The sequence below is a fragment of the Oreochromis aureus genome, linkage group 20, assembly GCF_013358895.1.
Source record: "Oreochromis aureus strain Israel breed Guangdong linkage group 20, ZZ_aureus, whole genome shotgun sequence".
Lineage (NCBI taxonomy): Eukaryota > Metazoa > Chordata > Actinopteri > Cichliformes > Cichlidae > Oreochromis > Oreochromis aureus.
Window position 1 is genome coordinate 29,515,698 of NC_052961.1, and position 23,670 is coordinate 29,539,367.

General features: G+C 41.0%; 1 protein-coding gene across 2 annotated transcripts in view; it reads left to right on the forward strand.

Annotated features, from left to right (window-relative positions):
* The window catches only part of hdac7a (histone deacetylase 7a), a 53,978-nt gene that overhangs the window by 23,396 nt on the left and 6,912 nt on the right, over positions 1 to 23,670 (forward strand). For both annotated transcript variants that reach the window (XM_039604508.1, XM_039604509.1), the window contains exons 3-21: positions 11,613 to 11,800; positions 11,939 to 12,029; positions 12,707 to 12,827; positions 13,016 to 13,110; positions 13,623 to 13,745; positions 13,987 to 14,096; positions 14,680 to 14,781; positions 15,577 to 15,748; positions 16,169 to 16,374; positions 16,746 to 16,949; positions 17,227 to 17,452; positions 17,842 to 17,975; positions 18,157 to 18,277; positions 19,018 to 19,067; positions 19,615 to 19,722; positions 21,011 to 21,066; positions 21,687 to 21,774; positions 21,885 to 22,004; positions 22,096 to 22,193. In XM_039604508.1, coding sequence (XP_039460442.1) covers positions 11,613 to 11,800; positions 11,939 to 12,029; positions 12,707 to 12,827; positions 13,016 to 13,110; positions 13,623 to 13,745; positions 13,987 to 14,096; positions 14,680 to 14,781; positions 15,577 to 15,748; positions 16,169 to 16,374; positions 16,746 to 16,949; positions 17,227 to 17,452; positions 17,842 to 17,975; positions 18,157 to 18,277; positions 19,018 to 19,067; positions 19,615 to 19,722; positions 21,011 to 21,066; positions 21,687 to 21,774; positions 21,885 to 22,004; positions 22,096 to 22,193 — 2,413 coding nt within the window. The remainder of the gene's footprint in view (positions 1 to 11,612; positions 11,801 to 11,938; positions 12,030 to 12,706; positions 12,828 to 13,015; positions 13,111 to 13,622; positions 13,746 to 13,986; positions 14,097 to 14,679; positions 14,782 to 15,576; positions 15,749 to 16,168; positions 16,375 to 16,745; positions 16,950 to 17,226; positions 17,453 to 17,841; positions 17,976 to 18,156; positions 18,278 to 19,017; positions 19,068 to 19,614; positions 19,723 to 21,010; positions 21,067 to 21,686; positions 21,775 to 21,884; positions 22,005 to 22,095; positions 22,194 to 23,670) is intronic.

The following is a 23,670-nucleotide window of genomic DNA, read 5'->3' on the forward strand; positions in this document are numbered from 1 at the left end:
GTGTGGCTCAGCACACAATTTTTAAATGTAATCGTATTTTTTCGATGGTGAATAGTTTCCTCGTGTTACACTGGGAACAGGAACATGCCCAACACAACCAGTGCTGCTTTTGGAAGCTGAGCAGCTGTATTTCATCAGCTGGAAAAGTGGCATTCAGCAAATAAAGGGTCTTATTCCTGTCAAGGAAGGAACTCAGTTTCTTAAGTCTCCACATTCCTGTTGGGTGACACAATTTAGAGATGGTTTCCCTACGTGCACCAGTCTTGGATTATAAGGATTTCTTTTTTCTTAGTTTGTTTCATAGTTTAACCTCTGATCTCCTGAAAAGTATGACACAAGGAAAAACCAAAGTGCCTGTATTGAGCAATGAAGGTGTCAGATGTCATACAAACAAAAACTCAAAGAATCTGAGTTCATGCAACACAAAGAGAACCTTTCCTCACCTGTGTTATGATTAACATGTTGCAATACCAACTTGGGCCTTAAGAACATTTGTCAACCAGACATAGTACTCACTTCCCAAGTTACAGCTCTTCTGTTTGTTGCAAAACAAAGTAAATACAAAAAGTATCACTTTCCCCATGCTAGAAGAGTGTTTGGAGTAATAGCTTAACCGACAGTATGTAAAACAGCAATGGGGAAAAATGGCAGACGATCTGGTGTCTTTTAATGTGTCAGTGAGCTAGTGTGTGGCATTCAGCGGAATACAGGAAACGGAGATAATGTGGCTCTCTGAACCACGTCTGTGTCGACTGTTATTTGTCAAACAGGAGAGCACACCTGGTGTTACCTCTGTGACAGACGGAGGCATTCAAATGAGTGAGTTGTTTTCACCTTCAAGTAAATTATAATACTGGGTTAAGGTTAAAAAAAAAAAAGTGACAGAGATGCACTCTGTCAGAGTTTTTCTATCTGTGTGACCTGTATGTGAGTTATGTAAATGGGTGTATTGCTGGTATGCTGAGCTGGTGGAATCCCAAAGCACCTGTTTAGACGAAGTAGAACAGGACGTAATGACTCGCTAAGATTCCTCGCACGATGTTCATAAATCTCCTGATGGAAAAAGCAAAATGAGACAAATTTTAAAAAACGTGTAATTTGGAAAAAAAAAAAAAAAAAGGCAACACAGTGGCTTTTGTTATAATCTGTTTCAAATACCTTGCCCTTGACTCAAATTTGGAAATACTCTGTAATGACTCTGTTGTGTCCATAACTTAAACTGTTTCCATCTTCACTGTGATTCAGGAGGTGCAGCTGTTTCTGTCTGTTTGTCGAAGTCCCTTTTTCTAAAGACTGTCCCAGATGTATCATTATGTTAATGTGAAAGGAAGAAATGCCATGTGTGCGGTATAAGAAATGCCATGTGGCAGATTAGGCTACTGAAATATTATATACATTCAGTCAGGTTTAGGGCTAATTGGCGAACATTAAAACACAATATTGCGATAGTGAAAATGGTAAAGGCTGTAACACATTGTGGTTGGTCCTGTCGAAGCTGCTAGTACAGTTTATTTGTAGACTTATTATTTCAGTGGCAGCTGGCTCTTATCTTATTTTTGGAAAAAAAATATAAAAATTGTGATGTTGCATAAACGCGCTGGTTACAGAGGCAATGAAAACTTCATTTTTGAATGATCAATAAATTATTCATCAGGCTGGTTTTTGTTTATATAAATAGAAGTCAAACCTCACACACTGAACCATTATCACCTCATTTTAATCCCACACCAACTGTATGGGGGCTGGCAAACAGGATGCAATCAAAAGTATAAAGTGGGAAAAAATCATGAATTATTTATTGATTTATTACAAAGTAGTTATGTATTGAGCTTGGCAAATGATTTGGAGGAGGGTAAAAAGAATCCAAGTGTGGATTTTTCCTGTCGTTCTCACATGAAGGCCTGCAGCCAGATATCTTTCAGAGTCTTGCAGATGATTTAGGTGCCTCTGGTGTCCTCACTTAACACTCGGTAATGTTTTCACTTAAGAGGGTTGTCCTCATTTTTGCTGTAACACATGCATACGGACACACACACTTGCATACACATAGCAGAGGGTAGTTCCTAAACTTGTTGACAGCCACACACACACTAGCATTTACACTTGGATACTCCAACTATGCACCAGCAGAGCGAGATCATAAATATAGAAATATTTTGGCGACAGTTGTAGGCAGGGAGGCCCACACCCATACACGCGCACGTGTGCACACACGCACACACAAACCACAGTCTGGCCAGCTGCTCTGGGAAGACGACGTTTTGAATGGGAGTGACAGCTGTGGATTCCTCTGGATGAAGGAGGGAGAAAGGGAGATAGTAGATAGGAAATGTGAGCGAGGAAGGGAGATCAGTTGCTGAAGGAATGAGTGAGTGAGAAGGAACGATGGAAAAGGAGAGCGGGAATGACAAAGAAAAACAGATCGGGATGAATGAAAACCCGTGGGGTGCATCAGAATTCCTTTTTCCTCAACAAACTCCCTGCAAATTGCACTGCATTCTATGGAGCACGTGTAGCAGAGGAGTATCAAAGCTGATCAATATAACTCGGCCATGGCCCTGAAAAGTATCCTAGTATCAATGTGTGTCTCATTTTAAAATAAAAATATTATTTCAGGTTTGAGAAAGATTAAATATTGTGATGTAAACATGTCCTGCAGGAGTTACCTTTTGATGTAGCACACAGTTGAGTTGGTACTCTTAGAGAGAACAAAGAGACACAGAGCGTTCCCAGAGTAAAGAGCATGTGATTCTAACTGTCAGTACCAGTCTATTTATAAAGATCCTGTGTTGCACAAGGCTGATTTAGCAACTTGGTGGATTTTTTTTTTTTGAATACACCCCCATGTCTTGTGCTTTTTACTCTGTTTGATTAGCCATTACTATTGTTGCTCTGTACTAAATGCTAAACGACAAAATCTGTATTTGCAGTGGGTTTTTTGAATCCCTCCCCCGGTGACTTAGATCTTTCCTTGTAAGACGCTTCGTAAGAACCTAAAAGTCAAGATGAACAAATCATTCTTCTTTTCTTCCTTTCCAAAAATGGAAAAGAAGAAAAAATAAACAGTGTAATCAGGTGTCGCCATGGCCAACAGACAAAACAAACAGCTCCACCTGTGGAAACCAGGAAGGAATTGAACGATCCATTGAAAAAGATGTCGAATTGCTGTGACCAGTTTGCCCCATAGCGGCACTTCTCCCCCACAAAAAAAAGTTGCAGTAAGCTTTAGAGCTGCTGAGATTTTTTTTTTTTCTAATATGCTGTTTAAAAAAATTGTTTTAGTCATTCCTGTAACATGTGTTTTTGTTAACGTGTACTGGAAAAGCTTTCTTGCACCACTCCTGCTTCCTGAAAATTAGTTGAGATAATGTCCTAAAAAGCCAAAGTGTTCCTTGAGTAGTGGAAAAACTACATGTCCTGGTCAAGTAGCACTGCGAAGTTCTTGAACTCTTTAAGCTGCGTCTGAGCCTATTTAGTACTACAAACAATTGAAATAGATGAAACCCAACTTATCTGGGCTGTCAATAGCTGACTTAGTAGTTTTCCATGTGCCTGTAACGTGTGTGTTCATTACATTAGTGTGTTGCCTTCAGGGCCAGTGTTAGTCATTAATCTAAGTCGTTAATGGATGTCAGAGGCTCTTACCTCTTCATGAACAGAAATGGTGTTTTGAACCGATTGGGTGATTGTGTCCGACAAAGAGGCCTTCAGAGAAAGCAGTGTTATTCTAATGAGAAACTTTCCAGCTGTAGGGCTCAAGGGCACTGTGGCAGCAGCAGCGTCGCAACAACAGCAGGGGGAGGAGGAGAGGGGAGGAAATGGGAGTCTAAACTGAGCTCTTAAACAGGAAGCCACCCTGGTTCTCTCATTGTTGTGTTTTTATAGACTCGACTTCCTGCTGACATGACCGCCCCCGTTACCATGGTTGCAATCCATGTTGTTTATGGGATGGACTTCAAAGATCCCCTGGTGGCAAGACCTAATGGTCATCGCTGTGTCAAGAGTGTGATGCGGAAAATGTGTAGTGTGTGTGAGAGGCTGAAATATGCTTTTGGTTGTAAAGAGGTGTACGCTCATGAGGATTTAGAGCACTTCCTTTAGTGTTACTACAGATATGAGTTATCACTTCATTTATGTAGTTCAGATTTTATTTATTGTAATTTGAGGCTAATTAGGATTTCCTTTTTTTGCTGTTGTGCTCCAGGTGAGTGAGGGAGTGTGAGCAAAATGATGAAATCAACAGTCTGGTGTCAGAGAAATTCACCAAATAGAGGCAGAGAGAGGGAGGGAGGAAAGAAAGAGAAGGACTTAAAGAAAAAAAAGAGGATGTGGCCGACAGTAAAAGATGACTGGAGGGGAGTGGAGCTCTCTGTCTAATTATAGATCCTGCTGTGAGTTGGCTGAGGCAGAAGTGCTACTGGGGTTTTCACATTGCCGGATATTTACAAGACAAACACGGGTATGTGCCACTTCTTTATTGTTACTTCCATGTTTGTACTTGTGCATGTGACAGTTATTTTTTAATATCTCATGAGAGTACGGTGAGGGAAAACTTGTACGAAATTCACTGGATACCGCGCACTCGAACCCTGCTGTGATGTGTGCGTCTGAGAGTGTGAGGACTGACCTCCATCAGCCCAGCTTGTGTATTAAAGAGAGCGGTGCAGAATGTTAAAGAGCTTCTTTCTTGCATTGTTTAATTCTCAGCCGTGTGTCTCACTTATTCTTTGATACTGCTCTGCTGTGCTTCGACAGTTACTACTAAACTTTTTTAGAAGCGGCAGCACAATATACAGGATGCTTTGTGTGTTTGTTTGTGTGAGCTGTTGCTGATCTCACACACAGCAGCACTGGATGTTTATGGAAACTCGTTGAGGACTTGGGAAACTGGACCCTCAGTGCATTATACATCAACCTTCTTCTATTACTCTCTTACACACACACACACACACGTATACTGACATAACCACACACTTGCAGTCCCGTCTGTTTGTTACACACACACACATATGCACGCACACCTTTTAAATGGTTTTGGCATCACTGCTCTGGTTGTTTGCACATGCCAGCGCTTCCTGCGAGGGAAGCGTGGCAATTTTAAACGAATGAAATTAATCAACACGTGAGATTTTAAGCGTTTACTTCAACTGCCATGTGCACGCAATACCATGCAGTAAAATCTGCCTTTGACACAGTTTACTGCCGCTATTATCGATGGATGGTTCTGGTTGAGTCAGCAACATAGAGGAAGGTTTAAAATGCACTTTCAGCATAAAGTTCAGATTTTAGGTTTGGCAAATAAGGAAGTGAGAAGTAGTAGGATTTCAGGAATATACGTTGCGCGAGTGTGCAATTTAGCATCGAGGGAATTTCTAGTAGTAGCCTAGTATGGGTCAAAACTCATGCTTCTAAGTGCTGTAATTTGCCAGATTTACATTGCATCAGAAAATGGTGACATAAAGTTTCATAAAGCCACTTCTATTTGTGTCAACATGTGGCTTCAAGAGCTGCCCAATTCTCATCCTGCTTCCGATAATTGCTGCAGTGTGTTATTTTAGTTTAGTTTTTGCAGATTATAAGAAGCTGCTTACTTAAGAAGAGCCAGGCTTAAACCCATGGGTCTGACCCTGCATTTGTTTGCTTTAGATGAAACTGGAACTGTTTTCCTTGGCAAAGCGCTCCAAAGACATGCTGCAGGCTTGGATCAGGAATTCTATGGAGCAAGTATTCACGTGCACATCCTCAAATACCATCACACTAAGCGCACAATGGTTTGACAGGTGTGTGCGCGATCATATTTGACTCCACATTATAAACACAGGTGGATTCTTCTATTACATAAGCTTGAAAAAGCACTGTAATAACATGGATGAATGCCGTGTCAGGCTTAAAGAGAGAGACTCGAAAATCGGAGTCAGAAGGCGGCCTTCTTTCCGATTTTATTTGATTTGATCTCTGAATGTCCTTGTTAACTGTGCTTATGGCTTTCCTTCATCTGAAAGGTCCTAATTTGCATTGGAGTCTTTTTTTGTGCCTGCAGCTTAACAGATACCTTGCGGTAATGACATTTTTATCTTCTGAAATTAGCTGGTGCCTCTAAAAGGTGTAGTGTGATTTAGACACACACACGCATGCAGCAGAGTGAAAAGAGAAGGAGTTCTAACTATATTTGGATGTGTGACAAGACACAAAGTGGTTGTGTGCTCTCTTGATTGTTGACTTTGTAGTGAGTGGTTCTCACTTGTGGCACTATTCTGGCTGTCAGCTCTCAGTGAGTGAGAATAACTCGTCTTATCTACACGGTGTTAAAGAGAGGGGACCTCCTCGCCCCTCTTGTCTGCTTGTGCTTTTTTGTTTTGTTTTGGGTTTTTTCTTTCCAGTGTTCCTCAGTTTTATTGCAGCAGCTTTTTCGCTCTCTCCTCATTTTCCACTCCACAAGATGGTTTGGAGGAAGAAAGGGAGAGAGGAAAATACCAAGCGAGGGAGAGAGCGAGAGGCCTTTGCATATCCTTGTCTTACCTGTAAAACCAGTCCAGACTGAGCTGTACACTAGTACAGAATAAAAGAATAGAAAAAGGGAGGACTCAGATGTAAGGGATTACCCAAAATCACATGCTGTGGGAAGGACTCCTTGTCTCTCTCTATCAGTCACACACATCTGGACGCACCCATTTGAATTTCATGTTGTCTTCATTGAGGACATACACCTAATCTACATAATCTGCCTGATAATTCAGCACATTCCCAACGGTTTCTACAACTAGGCGAGCAGTATCGTACTGCACCCTTGGTAATTTTCATAATGACACACTGACACTCCCACACGTTCTCACTCGCACAAACACACTCGCTGAATGTAAACCTCTCAGTTGAATTTGTCTGTCTTTGTTTCACAAAGAGCTTAGCTGTGTGTCACCGTTAAATCCAAATTTCAAAATAAAACGTAACCTATTACAGTGTCGGGTATGTTGACGTTTTAATCTTGGCACCAAGAAGTCTTGGAGTTCTGTGCACATTTAAACACACAGAGTAGTTACTTTGTTACCCTCGACTGGACGATGTGGGCACCGTTTTGTTTTAGTATAAAAGCCTGCCGATGCTGAATGCACGACCACGTTGTTTTCTGAATGTTGGTCTCGGATTTAGTATAAGGCTAAAAAAAACCACATTAACAAGAAGCACAGCTCACTCACTGGGCAGTATTTACTGTTAAGGAAACAGTACTATCGTTTTTATATATATGTGTCACTGGACATAAATAACTTGAGCTTATTATATAGTATTTTACTACTACAGTATATTTCTGAATAATTACACGGCACATTCTCTCTCGACTGTACTTCCTTTAGTGATATAACATATTTTTGGGGTCAGCTATTAAAAACATAGTTATCAGGCTTTTAGTAAACATCTTTCTCAAATAAATCATTAAGTCGACCTTAAAGACTTTGATGGATGACAGTCATATTTTAATGGATAGTTAAGATGACCCCACCCTACACCCCAGAATTCTTTCCAAACTTCCTAAACTGTCATGTTTACACACAGAAGGAATGGCACACACACGAACATTACCAAAAACATAACCTCTTTGGTACTCTTCCTGAACTTTAGGACAAATAAATAAAATCCATCAAGCTCCAAATGCACTGGGGTTTTTAAAAAAAATTAAAAATTAGTTATTCAACTTTCCTTGGCTTTCACGAGTATCATGTTCCTAATGCTCCAAAAAGGACCTATTGCTTAAATGTATGTGTGCATAATATGCATGTTATTTTAGCACATGCATTCCCAGCTCTATTTGCAGAAAATAGCTGTGCTTTTTAAATAAAATCAACATGCAATCATAAGCACAAGGCCAAGATTTGTTATTTTTATCTGAGTGCAACACGCAGATGTAATGAAGTGTAACATAATGCCTTTCTTTAAGGGAACTAAAAACACCAGAGCCTCGTATTACTGGGAGAGGCCCCAGAGAGAGAGACTTTGGATGATTTAAATGTGCCTGCAGAAGTTAAACCACTACATGGTGTCTAGCCTTAAAGTCATGTTGGCTTGATGGGAAGTGTGTTATTCTTAGTTATTCTGCAATTCTAAAAACAACATAATGTGTCTGCTTACTGGGCAGAAAAGTGGGCAAACTCCTGAAGTATCACTACACTCTGAGGAATGTGGGGAGAGAAAAACCCTAGAGATACACAAAAACAGATGTTAATCTGAACCCAGATTTAAAGAAATTTAAAAAATGCAGTTCGTTTATATTTAACCAACAGCTCAAAATCTAATGTGGTCATGTGTGCTCATGAGGCATTCAACCATGATGACTACTGAGTCCTATACTCCAATGTAAGCACATCACAGTACTAGAAATGTAGTAGTTTGTACCAAAACCAGTATAATTACACGATTTTCAACCCCTGAAATACAAAAACAAAATGATTGTCCTGTGTGTTTAAATAATTACTGGCAAATGTTTATATCTTGTTAAAGGACAAAGACCAAATATTAGGATGGTTGCGTTTTTTGGGTCTTCATTCACAGTGAGGAGGTTCCACGCTAACGGCATGTCAGCGCGTGGCTGTGAGTGTGCGTGTCCTGCACTCCCGTTCACATGGGCTTACCGGACAATCACTGGTCAGGGCCAAGAGTGCTGGAAATCGACCGATTCCAGTCCCCTGGTCAGTCTGTGCATCTCTAGTTTGAATGCTTTACAGAGTAACATGTAACAGACGTTCCTTAGAGGTCTGTCTGATATCAACAGTGTCAAATAAAGTTATAGCTTGGTACACAGATTACAAATCAGGGAGTTACAAGTTTATAAAAAACTTTTTTACATTGTACTCTGCTGAGATAATTGGGCTCTACTGCCAAGTGATTTCACGTTTTGTAAGTTCTTCATAAAGACAAGCAAGTTTAGCAACATTTGGCAGTAATGAGGATTTTTCCTTGAAATTAACAAGAAAAAGCTGTTTTATGTGTGTGTCCTTTTGTATTTTTGCCTTTTTTGTGTGTAGGCCAGCATTTCATGGACATCTTAGTAGGTTTTAGACAACTAACTAGAAACTGCAGATGACATCACTGGGTTACTCTAGAAGAGAGAGTGTGGTTTACCCTGTAGAAACAAAGAAGTCTGTGTAGGTAAATGTTGGAATAGAGTGCCATTCGCTATTTATAACCCAGGAGAGGAGGGCAACAGACACTGGTGTTCCCAAACTCTGTGTGTGTGTGTGTGTGTGTGTGTGTGTGTGTGTGTGTGTGTGTGTGTGTGTGTGCGCTGTGCCAGCCTTTGTTTCCTTGCATGTTCTCCTCTACGTTTCCTCAGAATAATGACGTTATTATTCTGTGCTGTCATTAAAGAAAATATGTGTGCATAGCCGCCTGTGTCTTTGTGAATGTGATTGTGTGTGTTTGCCAAGGGATTTCTGTTATTCCAGCCACGGCCGGCTTTCGGGCTTGTCTTTCTGCATTTGTAGCCTAATATGGAGGAAGAGTACTGACAATCTAAGACAGTAGGTGAGGTTTAATGTTTGTTCTAGGAGACACAGCACCACTGACATCATCTGTCTTCTGTACTGTTGTGTTCATGCCCAGCCTCGTCGCAGATTGTAAAAATAGTCACCTCCTGAAGAAGTCCATGCACATTATGTAATTATTCACAATGAATAAATCATCCATTTACAAAGCGAGTGATGATCAGCGTGAGATGCACAATGTCAACATGGTGCTTTAAATTTCCATCTTCAGTCATTCTGCGGTCACTGTAATAAACTTTAAAAAAGCATCAGCACAGCTTCTTGGCTTAACCAGATAGTTTTGTTGTAAAACTTCAGACTTGTGGCTCAGATGGAATTAAAAGTTCAGACAAAAAACACAAGAAAAAAAAGAAATCTTCCCTCCTTTACTTAAAACTTTTACATTTTCCAAGGCCATCCAAAGGGGCTGGATTGGCTGCTTTTAAAGGTGAGTTTCTGCCCCTCAGGCAGTTTGCTTGACGTTATGTGGTGCACACAAACATGAATGGTCCTGTATTTCACGAAGGGCAGCAAGATTTTGAAACTGAAAGGGTGTTTTCTGACTACATTGAGTATTTTTTTTTTCTTTAAACTTCTCTGACAGGACTTGTGACTGAGGTAACCTACAAAATGTAGTAGCTGTCAGACATGCGGTAAAGGACTTCTTTTAACCTAAACCACAATCTTTTCTCAAACCTAACCAAACAGTGAGAGAAAACGCAGCTTAAGTGTAAAAATATTTATTTTTATGATAGTGTGGGATTAGTTGCAGTCTCCTTGGTGAAAGCTGTTTGACTTACCTGACCACCGCCGACTCCTGGCTCGTAAGGTGGTCTTGTTTTTCAGACTGGAAGCAGATCATTTTGTTTGCACGAACACAAATAAGATTAATTTTGGCGATTACTTTACAAATTCCCCTGAGACTGTGGCATCTATTCATTTCCCTTTTACCCATATCCAGTCAAGTGCTGCTATTGGCATCAGGCCAGGCCACACTGTGAGTGACATTCACTTCACACTCTGCAGCCCGACATCTGAGCAGCACCCAAGATGATGTCACATGAAGTTATTTCTTCGTGCTCTGTGTGTGTGGGTGGGTGCGTGCGCGTGCATGCACACATGCCAGTTTAAGCGTTAGGGAGGTTTGTGCAATTGGTATTTACTCAAGCCTATTTTGTGTGCAGCTCGTGATTGTGTGTAGACGTTTTTTACGGTACGTGTGCCTGCTTGCTTTCGGAAAGCTTGTTTATGCGTGGGTGGTTATTCAAATGTGTGAATAAATAAATCGACATATGCAGGTGAATGTTTGTCACCTGCTGCAACATTATCCACATGTGTGGTGAGATACATTTGAATACCTATATGTGCTTACAGCTGTGTCTCTGTTTTGGTGTGAGCCACTGTATATTATTTTATTAATTTATTTTTTTTAGTCATGTCTGTGTCTCTGTGCGTGTGCCTCATGGATGGAAACCCCCCACCCCCAAACTGTTCCCAAGCTGTTCCCTCCCTGGATCTTGTTTTTAGCACTGGGTGAGGCAATCTTTCCCATTGACTCAGCCGTGCAATGCAGATAGTCCCAACAGCATGCAAAAGGCATGGAAATGTGTGTGTCTTGTATGAGTGTTGGTAATGAAAGACCTACACAGCTGCCATAGATGCTTCAGGAATGCTGTTTCTACTTGTTGTGTTTACATAAACCCAACTTTCTTGATTCCTGTGTCAGTTTCTTATTATTCCTTCACTTTGGGTCTTGGTGTACTGCATTGGGCATCTGCTTAGGTAGTTGCTGAAGAGCCTCTCATGCTTTCACTGCTGTACTTTCAAATCCTGTTGTAATTTGTTCCAAGGTTAAGGTTTTTAAATCCTGAAAGCCATTTCAAGCACAGATCTAGAAGGCCCAAATAATTTTGTGCTTTTCCATTTTTATTATAAAGCAATTTATATAAAGCCTGCTTCATAGTGACCCCCATGTGCTCCTTGAAATCCTAAATGTTTGTTTTTTCAGAGAGCACTTCCCTCAGAGCACCAACTATTCCTCGTTGAGGATTGAGCAAACTGGCATTTCTCTCTCTTCACTTTATCCTTGCCTTTTCCCAGATTCCTCAGTGGCAGTGTCGCGCACATCCTTGCTGTTTCCCATGGATCTCAGGGTGGGAGAGCGGGGGATGCGCCCTGGTTCGGACACGGTGCTCCTCACCCCGCTGCACCCGCCTTTACACCTCTCACCGTTCTCCCCACAACCTCGCAGCTCCTTCTCCCAACAACAGCTACACCAGCAAATCCGGGTAAGGAGGGAAAAAAACGGAGTAAAACCATAAAAGACTTCTTGGGAAAACTATTGTACAATATATTTCATTACACCTGCAGTCTTACCTGACTTTTTGCTTTATGTTGCTAATGTGTATATGTGTTTGGTGGGGTAGTTTAATATGGAACAAAGGAGGCGAGAGCACGAGCATCACGAGAAACAACAAGAGTTGCAGCAGCTAAAACACAAAGACAAGAGTCAACAGAGTGAGTCCACACACACACACACACACACACACACACACACACACACACACACACACACACACACACACACACACACACACACACAATGGGAAATTACTTTGTTACTCTACAGGTCTCTACAAGACTCCAACTATTTTTTTTTTTTTTTCACTTTTCATAAAACCATTTCCACAAATTTATGAATAATTATGGCCCAGAGTGCTAATCATGGCCAGAGAGGAAAGTCCCTGCAAGACATCTTCATCTTTGTTACACAGTGTTTCTCCAATTGCAAAGCTGCTTTCTTTGAAGTGAGATCTAAATATAACCTGAAAAAGTGGAGATAAATATAGTTTTGCGTCCAGGCACATAAAGTCCCTGGGTCAATATTGACTTGATCACTCCTAGCACCAGCTGCCACCTCTGTGTGCACACTTATACACAAGAATGGAAGCAAACATAGTCTCAGGCCTAACCGGTGACTTCACAGTGCATTGCACACAAATGCATCGACACTCGGAAGCATACATGCATGTATAGTATTTGCGTTTTATTTATGTATTTATTTCCTGCACAACTATGCAAATAATGTCTGGTTGTGAACACTGTGCTTTAGGCAGGGCTTGCCCCTCCCTTTGTGCTGATAAAGCTGGTAAATGTTTCTTTGGATTTGATTGGTTGCTGTGGCTGATTGACAGGCGCGGTGGCAAGTTCCTTAGTGAAACAGAAACTCCAGGAGGTGATTCTTAAGAAGCAGAAAAAGGCCGAGCTGGAAAGAACAAACGCTAACTCTCTGACTGCACCTCCTGTCCAATACAGGTAACGCAGCATGTGTGCACAAGCAGAACACAAAGCACTAAGTGTACAACACAGTCACATTATAATAATAGTGTAATTCTTTAAATCCACTTTATATCGTGAATTTGAAGTAAAGCTGTACCATGTGTGGCGTCACTGTTTACATGAATGGTTTGATGTGTAATTGTGGTTATGTTGTGTTTTTGCAGAAAGCTGGGCCCTGACCCTAGCGTACCCACTCTTGTTTCCTCTTCAACGCAGCCTCCTCCTGAGGGTCCAGAGGGCACGCCGCTGCGCAGAGCAGGTGAAATATTTATATCATATTAAGGAGAAATCTGACGAATACATATCATGGCAGAAGCTATGAATTGACACTATAGGGAAGTGAAAGTGAGTTATGACGTGAAAGACCCAAAGACAGCCTGGTCATTTCTCATTTACTATCCAAATAACAAAGTGATTGACCTCAATTAGTTCTTTCAGAAGGGAAAAAATATTGCACTGCTCCTGACTTCATGCCTAAACTGGAGGAACCAAACTCTGTTTAGAAAAAATATATATATATATTTTCAAATGGAGCTTTTACTTTTTACTCTGTTGTCTCCAACCTTTCTATCAAAAACAACTGAATAATCTTTACTCAGTCCAGAGAGTAGGAGTTTCTGTGTATTAAGTATTTGGTAACACTAGCATTTTTTATTATGACACATTGTGAACATTTGGGATTTCATTACATGGAAATTGATTCATTTTTGGACTTTTACAGTCAGCAAACAGCATGAAGTAATATTCCTTTGTGCATCTCTTATTTGCTAGCGTCTGAGCCTAATCTGAAGGTGAAACACAAGCTGAAGAAACACCTGAATACCCGCAAGAGTCCGCTCACCCGCAAAGAGAGTGCCCCACCCACTGTCAAGCACAGAGTACCTGATACACTGGGTAACCTTACAGACACACAAACGCAGCAATAAATAAGAGCGATGTATTATTGTAGCCGTAAGCTGTTTTCCATTATCGCCGACTCGAGCAACGTTTTTCATGTTTACATTTTTTTGGGGGGGGGGTGGTATGTTTGTTTTGTATATGATTGTTTTTACCTCTGATCTGCTGTGATGTGATTGAAACACAATCGAGCTGCATAATCAGACGCCAAACTCACCTTCTGTCTGTCTGTCTGCAGACTCGTCCCCGAGCAGCAGCAGCACTCCAGTCTCTGGCTGTAGCTCTCCTAACGACAGTCTGCCTAATGAGAATGGACTGCTGCCATCTGCAGGCGGCCTCTCACATGAGGTTTGACAAGAAACAAACACACACAGTGCTGTTGAGTCAGTTTTACTGTATTAACTCTCTAAGTTCTTTTCACACTTGTTTTTAAAATAGTAAAACAGGCATTTTGAGCAGGTAACTACTTGCTTTGGTTAAAAAGTTGTTTTCCGTGCATTGGCTGCTGCTGAGATGCTGGGTAATGATATGTTTAAAGACATAAGAGTATGGGAACACTGTTTGTCAGCTGTTTATACATAATTCATTTAATCATCAAAGTCAAAACAGAGCAACCTCTGTCACACCTGCTGCAAATATCTGACTCATGATTTCCCAGTGTCAAGGCAGCTCGAGACAAAACATTAGCTTAGGTTTCATTAGACCATGCTGGTGTAGAGTAGCTCACAACAGACTGAAATTATTCTAAATAACAACATTTTCAGTTATTATTTACAGTAGAAAATGTTAGACAATATACCAGCTTTGGTTTAAAATGTAACAATCAGTTTGTTTGTTTTTTCACATAGTGTAGATTAGGAAAGTTTATTTTTATCAGCACAATTTCAGTTGGATTTCAATTTTACATCATGTTTATGTTTGGTATTCTCAGGCCCAGAAACTGCTGCTCAGAGATGGTACTCTAGCTAACTTCACCATCCAGAGTCCCTCCACCCTGCCCACCATCACACTGGGACTACCAGCTAACTCGAGGGTAAAAACTGAACTCATTTCTTACCTCTGCCAAGGAGGTTATGTTTCTGGTAGCGTTTGTGTGCGTGCGTGTCGTTTTGTCATTCTGTCTGTGAATGTGACATCTCAAAAGGTTTTGGATGAATTCTGATTGAACTTGGTAGGGGTGTAGAGCGGTTTCATGCTAAACATCTGTTGAAATTTGGCTTAGGTCCACCACGGTATTTAAGGTCAACTTGGTTAAAAAGTGACAAAAAGCCTTATAACTTAGAAACTGTGATTCTTACACAAGTAATATGTATTGTCAAGTTTTAAATATTGTGACACATTTGACCTCTGACCTCACAGTAGATTGATATGAAGGTGAAACGTCATAATGTGATATAGAGCTGTTTAAAACTATGTTTCTTAATTTCCTTGTGTGGGTGGGTTAGGGTTGGCTGTAGAATCAAAATTAACTTAAGTCACATCCCAGTGACTTCAAAATCTCTCTGAAGTGAATGAAATGATCACAGCTTCACATATCCTGTTTTACAAAGGAAGTAAGTCAATTAAAGGAAGCTTGATTTTCAGGAGTTGCTGTTTCACTATGACCTGAAACTCTGGCTTTCTGGGAGACAGCGTGATGAAATTAAAAGACGCTTTAGGCGGTTATGTCACTTCCGCTTTACATCAGTGTCGTCAGAACTGATCAACACAGAAATGTTTGTCACAACGAAATGTGTGCTGTTATTTGTTGTCCCGTGAATTCATCCGTGTCGAACGTAAAATAGTGTGTTTGCTGTGACTACAAAGTTCTTTTCAAATGTGTGTGCAGACTGAAGGAGAGCTGTCCTCGCTGAAGGTCGGCCGAGTACCGGTGGTCACTGCCGGCGGCTCTTCAGTGTTCCTCCCCCTCAGCAGAGAAGACCAGGCAGGCCAGATGAACCCACACCTACCTGTCATCATCCTGGAGCCATCTGGACTGGTCCGCAGTCCGCTACTCACCGGTGAGACTCGCACACTCATCCACAGTATCGAGGCAAAAGCTCCACAGTTAACAGTTAAAACACACAGTTTTCATTTTAATGTTATGTGTGGTTTATTTGAAAAACTTCATCAGCATTAAAAGAAAAGAAAAAAAATCCACAACACTGCAAAATATACACATCCAAGGTATTGACAGTTGTGTAACCCTGTTATTAGTTTTAGTGAATGAAATGTTACAGCACCACCTGGTGGTTACATTGAGAATGCACTTTTGTTGACTTTCAGAGTAAACTCGGAGGCTACCACTCAGACTATTTTTAATGTCTCACCTTTTTTGTGTGTTTCATTTCAGTAACTTTACTTTCTTTTCATTTTGTTTGAACGTATGTCTCTGCTTTCACACGAGTGAATTTCCTCTTTATCGCTCTGTCTCTTGGCAGTTCAAGGCCTAGACTCCGTTCCGCTTCAGTTTGCGCAGCCGTTGGACCACCTGTCTGCTGGAGGTGCTCAATCACACAAGCCCCTGAGCAGAGCACGCTCAGAACCCCTTCCTCAGAGTCCCCACGCACTTCACACACATCTCCTACAACAACAGCACAACACGCAACTACTGGAGAGGCTCAAACAGCAGACGCACCTGGGCAAGGTAGGAATACACGTGGACCCGTTTGAGATCATACATGATCTCCTCTTTGCCACATTTGGATTAAGACAGATAAAACTGGGTTACTGGCCTCTAACCTTTTAAACATGATTAAAGGTATACCCAGGTGTGTCATTAAGGCGGGTGTGGGGGAGGCTGAGCCTTTCCTGAGATTGTTTTATCAAGCCTTTTGTCAAAGCTCATTGCCCTTTACTCGTTAAATGCACTTTAAATCCAACATGAGCCATTTTGAGCCGTTCTCTCGTCTCTTTTTAATGTATTAAAGTGTTACTTCATCTTGCCCTCAACTGAACACAGATTCAAACATTTCTTACTCTTTTATCAATCTTTAACATGTTTATCTCCATGTACAGCTGATGTCCAAGTCCAGTGAGAAGCCCAGATTGCATCAGATACCTTCTGAGGATATGGACTCAGAGGACGGTGGCGGGACGTCACCCACGGAGCCAGCCTATCACAGCAGAGGGCGGTCAGAGTCGCTGAGGGAAGCGGAGCCATCAGCATCCAAGACACACGAGGAGCAGATGAACCTGCAGCATGCGCTCATACTTAATCAGGTTTGGAAACATAGGAAACCTTCAAACACACACACTCGTGTACAAACACAAACGGGTAGATGGGTGAAATACAACTGTGGAACTTTTTTCTTCACCATCCAGTCCTGTAGATGGCAGCCTAACACTGACACACTGGCATCTGCATAATTCATATTAGTAGCAACTGAACATTTTTCTTTTTGTAATTTAACTTTTTCTCCTTTTTATTCTTGTATTATTGATAACTGTAGACTGTATATCTGACTTATCTATGTTCCCTATCAATTACTCCCACTAGTCGTTGCTATGGGAACAGCAGAAGCAGCTGCAGCAGCTCCACCGACAAATGGAGACCCTGGCAGTACCTGTGTTGCGCGGAGGCGGCGGGGCCGTTGGTGGCTTGGGCGTCCATCGCCCCGTCTTCCGTACGCAGTCTTCCCCAGCCTCCACCTCTCTCACTCTGCCTGAGAAAACCCTCAGCCTGCCTGCACAAGACACCAGCAGCAAGCCACGCTTCACTACTGGTGAGTCACACAGTGTTCTAGTTAATGCATATCGCACCTTCTGTATACAAATTTTTATTATTTTTAGGCTGGGGCTGTATAACATGTCAGATCTATCAAACAGTTGGCAGGGTTTTTCCAGATGGTTTCACAAATGATGTGCTGTAATAGCTGGTCTACTCAAGGGAGTTAGTTGTGTATTATTAAATGTATCTTTACATTGATATGTTGATAAAAATCATAAGTGAGGAGCATGTTCAGTTAACAGTAGTTAACCTCTAACAGTGGGTGTTTTTTATATGATCACTGGTATGGCAGTGTTAGAAAAATTCTCATCATGTGTGAAATTAAAGCCAGTAAACTGGCCATCTCGACTAACATGCTGTTATAAATCCTTTTTTTGTACACAGGCCTCGTCTATGACTCTCAAATGCTGAAACACCAGTGTACCTGTGGAGATAACAGCAGCCACCCAGAGCATGCTGGGAGGATACAGAGCATCTGGTCCCGACTACAGGAGAGAGGCCTGAAGGGACAGTGCGAGGTACGACACAAGACGGAGACACACACACACACACACACACACACACACACACACACACACACACACACACACACACACACAGGATATGGTTAGTCAGGTATCATTATTGTTATCAATAAGATATTAATTTCTTTGATTTCCAATGTAACATCATTTTATGCGTGTTATGCACGTCTTGCAGAGTATCCGCGGCCGTAAAGCCACTCTGGAGGAGCTGCAGTCCGTCCACACGGAGCGTCACGTGTTGCTATACGGCACCAACCCACTCAACAGGCTCAAACTGGATAACCGCAAACTGGCTGGTACGCTTCACCTGATACTGATTGTGATCAGAATCATCAAAGACTAATTTCAAGGGTTTTAAAGTGAAATAAATTATACTTTTATCCACAAAACATCCTTTGAATTCAAGCCCTGCCAGATGAGTTCATGCAGAGCTGATTATACCTATCAGAACCAGTCAGATCGCTCTGTGTTTGGCAGCGTACTCGAGTTTTAAATCGAGTGATGACAAAACGGATTAATTTTATTCAAACCAGTAATGGCTGGTTTGACAGAGCTGAAGAGAGATGATCAACAATAGCAGTGAAGACAGAGTTGGCTAGGAGCTGCTTGGAGGCATCAGTAGTGGAAAAATGGTGGAAAGATTTTAAAGAAATGAAGATCAGGCATGTATTCAGTATTAGTTTAAGTCTTTTAAGGGATTAAAGTGTTAAAAATCAAAAAATGGCAGGGACAAAAACAATTTATCATCAAAAGCAAGTTTTCAGTTCTGCAATTTTTCTCACTGCCAGATGGGGGAGACAAACACTCTGCACTTCTGTTTAAATATTTAATATGTAATAAGTGTGTTTTGGAAGCGTGTATTTGTGTACGCTGTCTTATACACAGAAATGACATTTATGGCATTATGATAGCTTAATCACAATATGCCTGATTCCTCATGACTTAAAAGGATTATACTGGATTATACAACAAAACAATATCTTCTAATAAAAGTATGAATGCACAATGAAAATGTATAATTCTCTTTGATTTTCAGGGATCCTGTCTCAAAGGATGTTTGTGATGTTACCATGCGGCGGTGTAGGGGTAAGAAAAACCAACAACACACACCAAGACTTGATGAATGCCCTAGAAAATGCCACAATCGCTAAAATAATGAAAGTGGACACTGTTTCAAAGAAAAGCAGCAAAGACACGAAAATTATAAAACAGACAGAAATAAAGAGAAGATATTAGAGTGGAAAAGAGAGCTGGCTCAGCCCTGCGCTAACATTTGCCTGACAGTCCAAGTCGAACCATGACAACTCAGACTAATGAGAACAACATGTCCAGGACCAGGGATGAAAGGAATGCCTTAGATTTCATCGTCTGAGCCAAATGCACAGTTATGCCAGGTTGCGAACAAACAGAGAAGAGAAAAAAAGCCAACGGAAAGAAAAATGACTTGTAAATATAGATCTGTATTAACACAGGAGAGAAAAGTGACATGTTTACTCTCAGGTCACATTAGTGCAGGAGATTCTGTTTTAAAAAATGAGATTATTTCAGCAGCAACCATTTAAACACTTGTGCACTGTGTAGTTTTTAATGCTTCCTTCAATGCATACTGATCATTTGTATTTTTGATCGGCAGGTTGATAATGACACCATCTGGAATGAGTCGCACACCTCCACGGCGTCACGTCTGGCAGCAGGAAGTGTCGTGGAGCTGGCGTTCAGAGTGGCCAAAGGAGAACTAAAGGTGAGAATCAAAACTCTGCAGTCATCCAGCGCTGTGTGAAAGAGACCACAGATGGACAGGCGTTAAAACTGAAGATGTGAATGCAGTTTTCATTGTCTTGTTCGCAATTCTTGTTTAAGTCACCTGCTGCAATTGCAGTAAAGCACTTTATTTGCAACCCCTGAGCTACTGAATGGACCCAGTTTAAAGTTGGCATTCAAGGTCAGCCGTCGGTGGTAACGATCAATAAAGTCGAAGTTTCAAAGCAGCTATAATATGATGTAATGTGTAGCTGTCATGATGTCAGTAAGTGAACAACTGCTTCACCAAACACTACACAGCACCTTCTGAGAAACGGTATTTTAAAAACATGTAGTACAGTAAGTGTATTTATGACCTATTTAATGCTCCTCAGGCTCTGGGCTGTGGGCCAAAACAATTTAGAGAAACTCCAACTCATTTTTGAGGAGGTTATATCCACCATGGCAGTGCTTTGTTCCTACCAGTAAACTAGTAGACTAGAACTGAGCAGAGCAGCGTTTCTCAGCAGAAGCCACTTCACAGGTGATTGGATTTCAGAAAAGAGCTTTTCTGTTATATTATGGCCTTAATTGTCTTTCTCTTCCTTGTTGCACTCAAAATTGGGATGAAAATGTAAAGACTTTTTTTGGTTGTAAAAACATGATTGGTTTAATTTAAAAAAAAAAAAGAAAAAAAAAGATGAAATGGCAGGTTCACAAAAAAACAACCAAACGAGCATGAAACAAATGTGTGAAACGAGCAGGTCCAGTACAGAGTGAAAAACGGTAAAGCAGCATCCTGATGTTCCGCTCCATAAACTGTGCATGCTACATTCAGTGCATAATATCCATGCGCTTTACACACATAATTAGTATTAATATAATAATGTTGTTCTTATGCCTGCACCTGTGTTTATGTTCTAATATACTGCATCAGTCTATTACACTGGTATAGTAGAGCTACCTAACAAAGCTAAAGACAGACGTTACACTTAAATAGTACGAACTGCCAAAGTTATAACATTTGTTGGGTTTAAAAATGATTTATGAAGAGATCAGAAAGCTACTTCACACCTATAAATGCAGAGAGCACTGATGTAAACCATCCTTCCTTACGTAACATCTGTCAGTTAGCTTGAGCCTAGCAGGGTTTTTGACAGTAGCATTGTACCTTTTAGGGCACACGTGAGTCTTTACTCTTGTGTGCCAAAGATCGTAGGTTCTTAACAGCTCTGTTGAAGTTCACCATGTCACAATACTAATTAGTTGCATCTATCTCTTCTTTACAGAATGGCTTTGCTGTTGTCAGACCACCAGGGCATCATGCAGACCCCTCCAATCCCATGTAAGTGTGTGTTTGTGTGTGAGTCATACTCTGTTTTCCTGTTCTTACTGCGCTGTCAGCATGTCCTCTGTGGGTGATTGTGAAAGAGAAAAAACTGACAGAATATAATATTTTTGTGGTGCAGGGTTTGTTTACATGATGTTCTTTGCTTTTATTTTTTTATTTAATTTTTTAAGCAATATTTGTGCATCAATAACTTACTTTTCCTGAGCTCAGTCCTCTACAGCAAGTGTCCTCATGGTACTCCTCAAACAGAAAACTGAGATATTGGACCACTTGCCCTCTATTGCAGGACTCTTTACCCTGTTAAACAGTAAATATAGTTTGTCTGATTGTATGCTAGGGACACATTTCATGGTTCAGAATGATTTGGACCAGTCGGATACCTCCTCTATGGTATATAAAGGTTTGTGTTAGTACTGAACACCTTGCATGTCTCTCAAACCAAGAATAAGGAAATGTCTAAATTGGGTAGATGTTATCCACCACCAAAACAAGCTGTGAAAGTCAGAATCACACAGGTCTTTTCATTAACCAATTACCTGTACTTTTTTGTCAGTTAAAGATTAAAGTCTTTATATTCTTTGTCTTTAAACATTGGCTCTGTCTCTGTCTTTCAGGGGTTTCTGTTACTTCAATTCTGTAGCTATAGCTGCTAAACAGCTCCAACACAAGCTCAGCGTCAGCAAGATCCTCATTGTCGACTGGGTAAGACTTCCTGTTAACTGTGGCCTCATTTTACTGTGATACCCATCCCCTTAGAACATGAGTGTTGCAACTATTGTACTAAAGTAATCTCTCCTCATCGCCATGGCTAGGACGTTCACCATGGTAATGGCACGGAGGAAGTGTTTTACAACGACCCCAGTGTTCTCTACATCTCACTTCATCGTTATGACGACGGAAACTTCTTCCCCGGCAGCGGGTCTCCCGCTGAGGTAGGTGACATCCAGGACTGTTTGCTTCCCTTTCGAGAGCAGTGCTGTCAGAGAAGAATGACATCAATTGTCTTTGTTATTTGGCGTTTAGGTTGGATCTGGAGCTGGTGAGGGCTTTAATGTGAATGTGGCATGGACAGGAGGACTGGACCCACCCATGGGAGACGCTGAATACCTCGCTGCATTCAGGTAGAGGCAACTCTGGCTGCGTTTCCAGCACAGTGCAGCTAAATGGGTGACAAATCAAAATATAGTGATGAAATATTTCACTTAAATGTTCAGTTGGGTTGAATGAAGGTTGCCTTGTTGAATAAGATACATGATTCACATCATTACTTTCCAGTGGTCCCTTGTGCCATTCATGGAAATATCTGTGTTCGTCATGCTTTAGTACACAGAATTCTTTATTCTGAAGCTTTTTCGTAGAGACTGGAAATATATCAAATTGTAGAAAGAATGAACATACATAGATATTTTCTCTTTTCCTGTACGACAGAAAAGCCCTTGTTGGTTCAGTGTCGCAGTAGTTTTGATCGATCAGGACAGTGTCATTTAGCACAACTGTAATCAGACGATTTCTCCCATTTCCTCTAAACTGAGCCACAACTGAAACACCGAAGCCGATCAGAGACTCAGCTCCCCGCTACCTCTGACGTACTTCTTGCGTAATTAATAATCCTTGTCATTTGGAGAGCATGTGTCTGGCCCTCCCTGTTTCCAATAACTTCAGATGGTTTACAGTAAACGGTCTCCAGGTCTTGTGTTTGACAGATTGCAAACCGTTACTTCCTGCTGGTGGGTTGGATAATTGTCATCGGTGGGAGTTTAGCACCAATAAAGTTTCAGTCTTGTGGGCTCTTTGGTTGTCTGGTGCTTCCAAGCCCCAAGGAAACACTGGCAACCATGTGGTTACTGGAAAAGAGGCACAGTGGTGAGCTCAAAGACATAAGTGGGGGAACTCTGCATATATGCATGTCCACAAATGTTTAAACCCAAACACGTAAGATCAAACATATTCAAATACGTATCAGGTGGATCGGTCATAATCCGGAAACTCAGGAAATAACAAAATAGCCGGGCGCCTTCAACAGTGATCTGCCAAAATATTTAGTTCTGACTGTTTACTCCCCATAATACACAAGCTCACTCAGTGTGAGTTTTATTTATGCAGTGCTCCTTTAGTTCTAGAGCATTTCTAAAACTGCTTGTTTTAGGACTGGGTCTTAGTTTTATTTGGATTTTTGGGTAGGGTTTATCCACACAATGGTAGTCAGAGCATGTCTTATATTCCCGGGGCATAGGGTGACAAAAATACTTCTGTGTCGAGTGTGAAGAGAAACATTACTGTAGGTTCAGTTTGAAATTTTGTTACCTTTAAAACCGGTGGATCTATTTTCTGATCATTTGTATTGTGGTTTGGTCCCTTGACTTCAGTGGTTTAATACCGTCCCTAACATTCAGGGCGCTTTTGATTATCTGGGATGTTTGTACCTTCTAGAGTAACATGATAAAATACTGATCTCTTTTTCTTTTCTTTTTTTTTTTTCAGATTTAAAACAGACTTAGTTCTTTAAAAAAATACAATCACTAACAAAATTAAGTTGAAAGGGTCTCTAAAGTAATCAGATCTTACTTGAGAGGAGCGCGCTGACTCATCTGCAGTGGA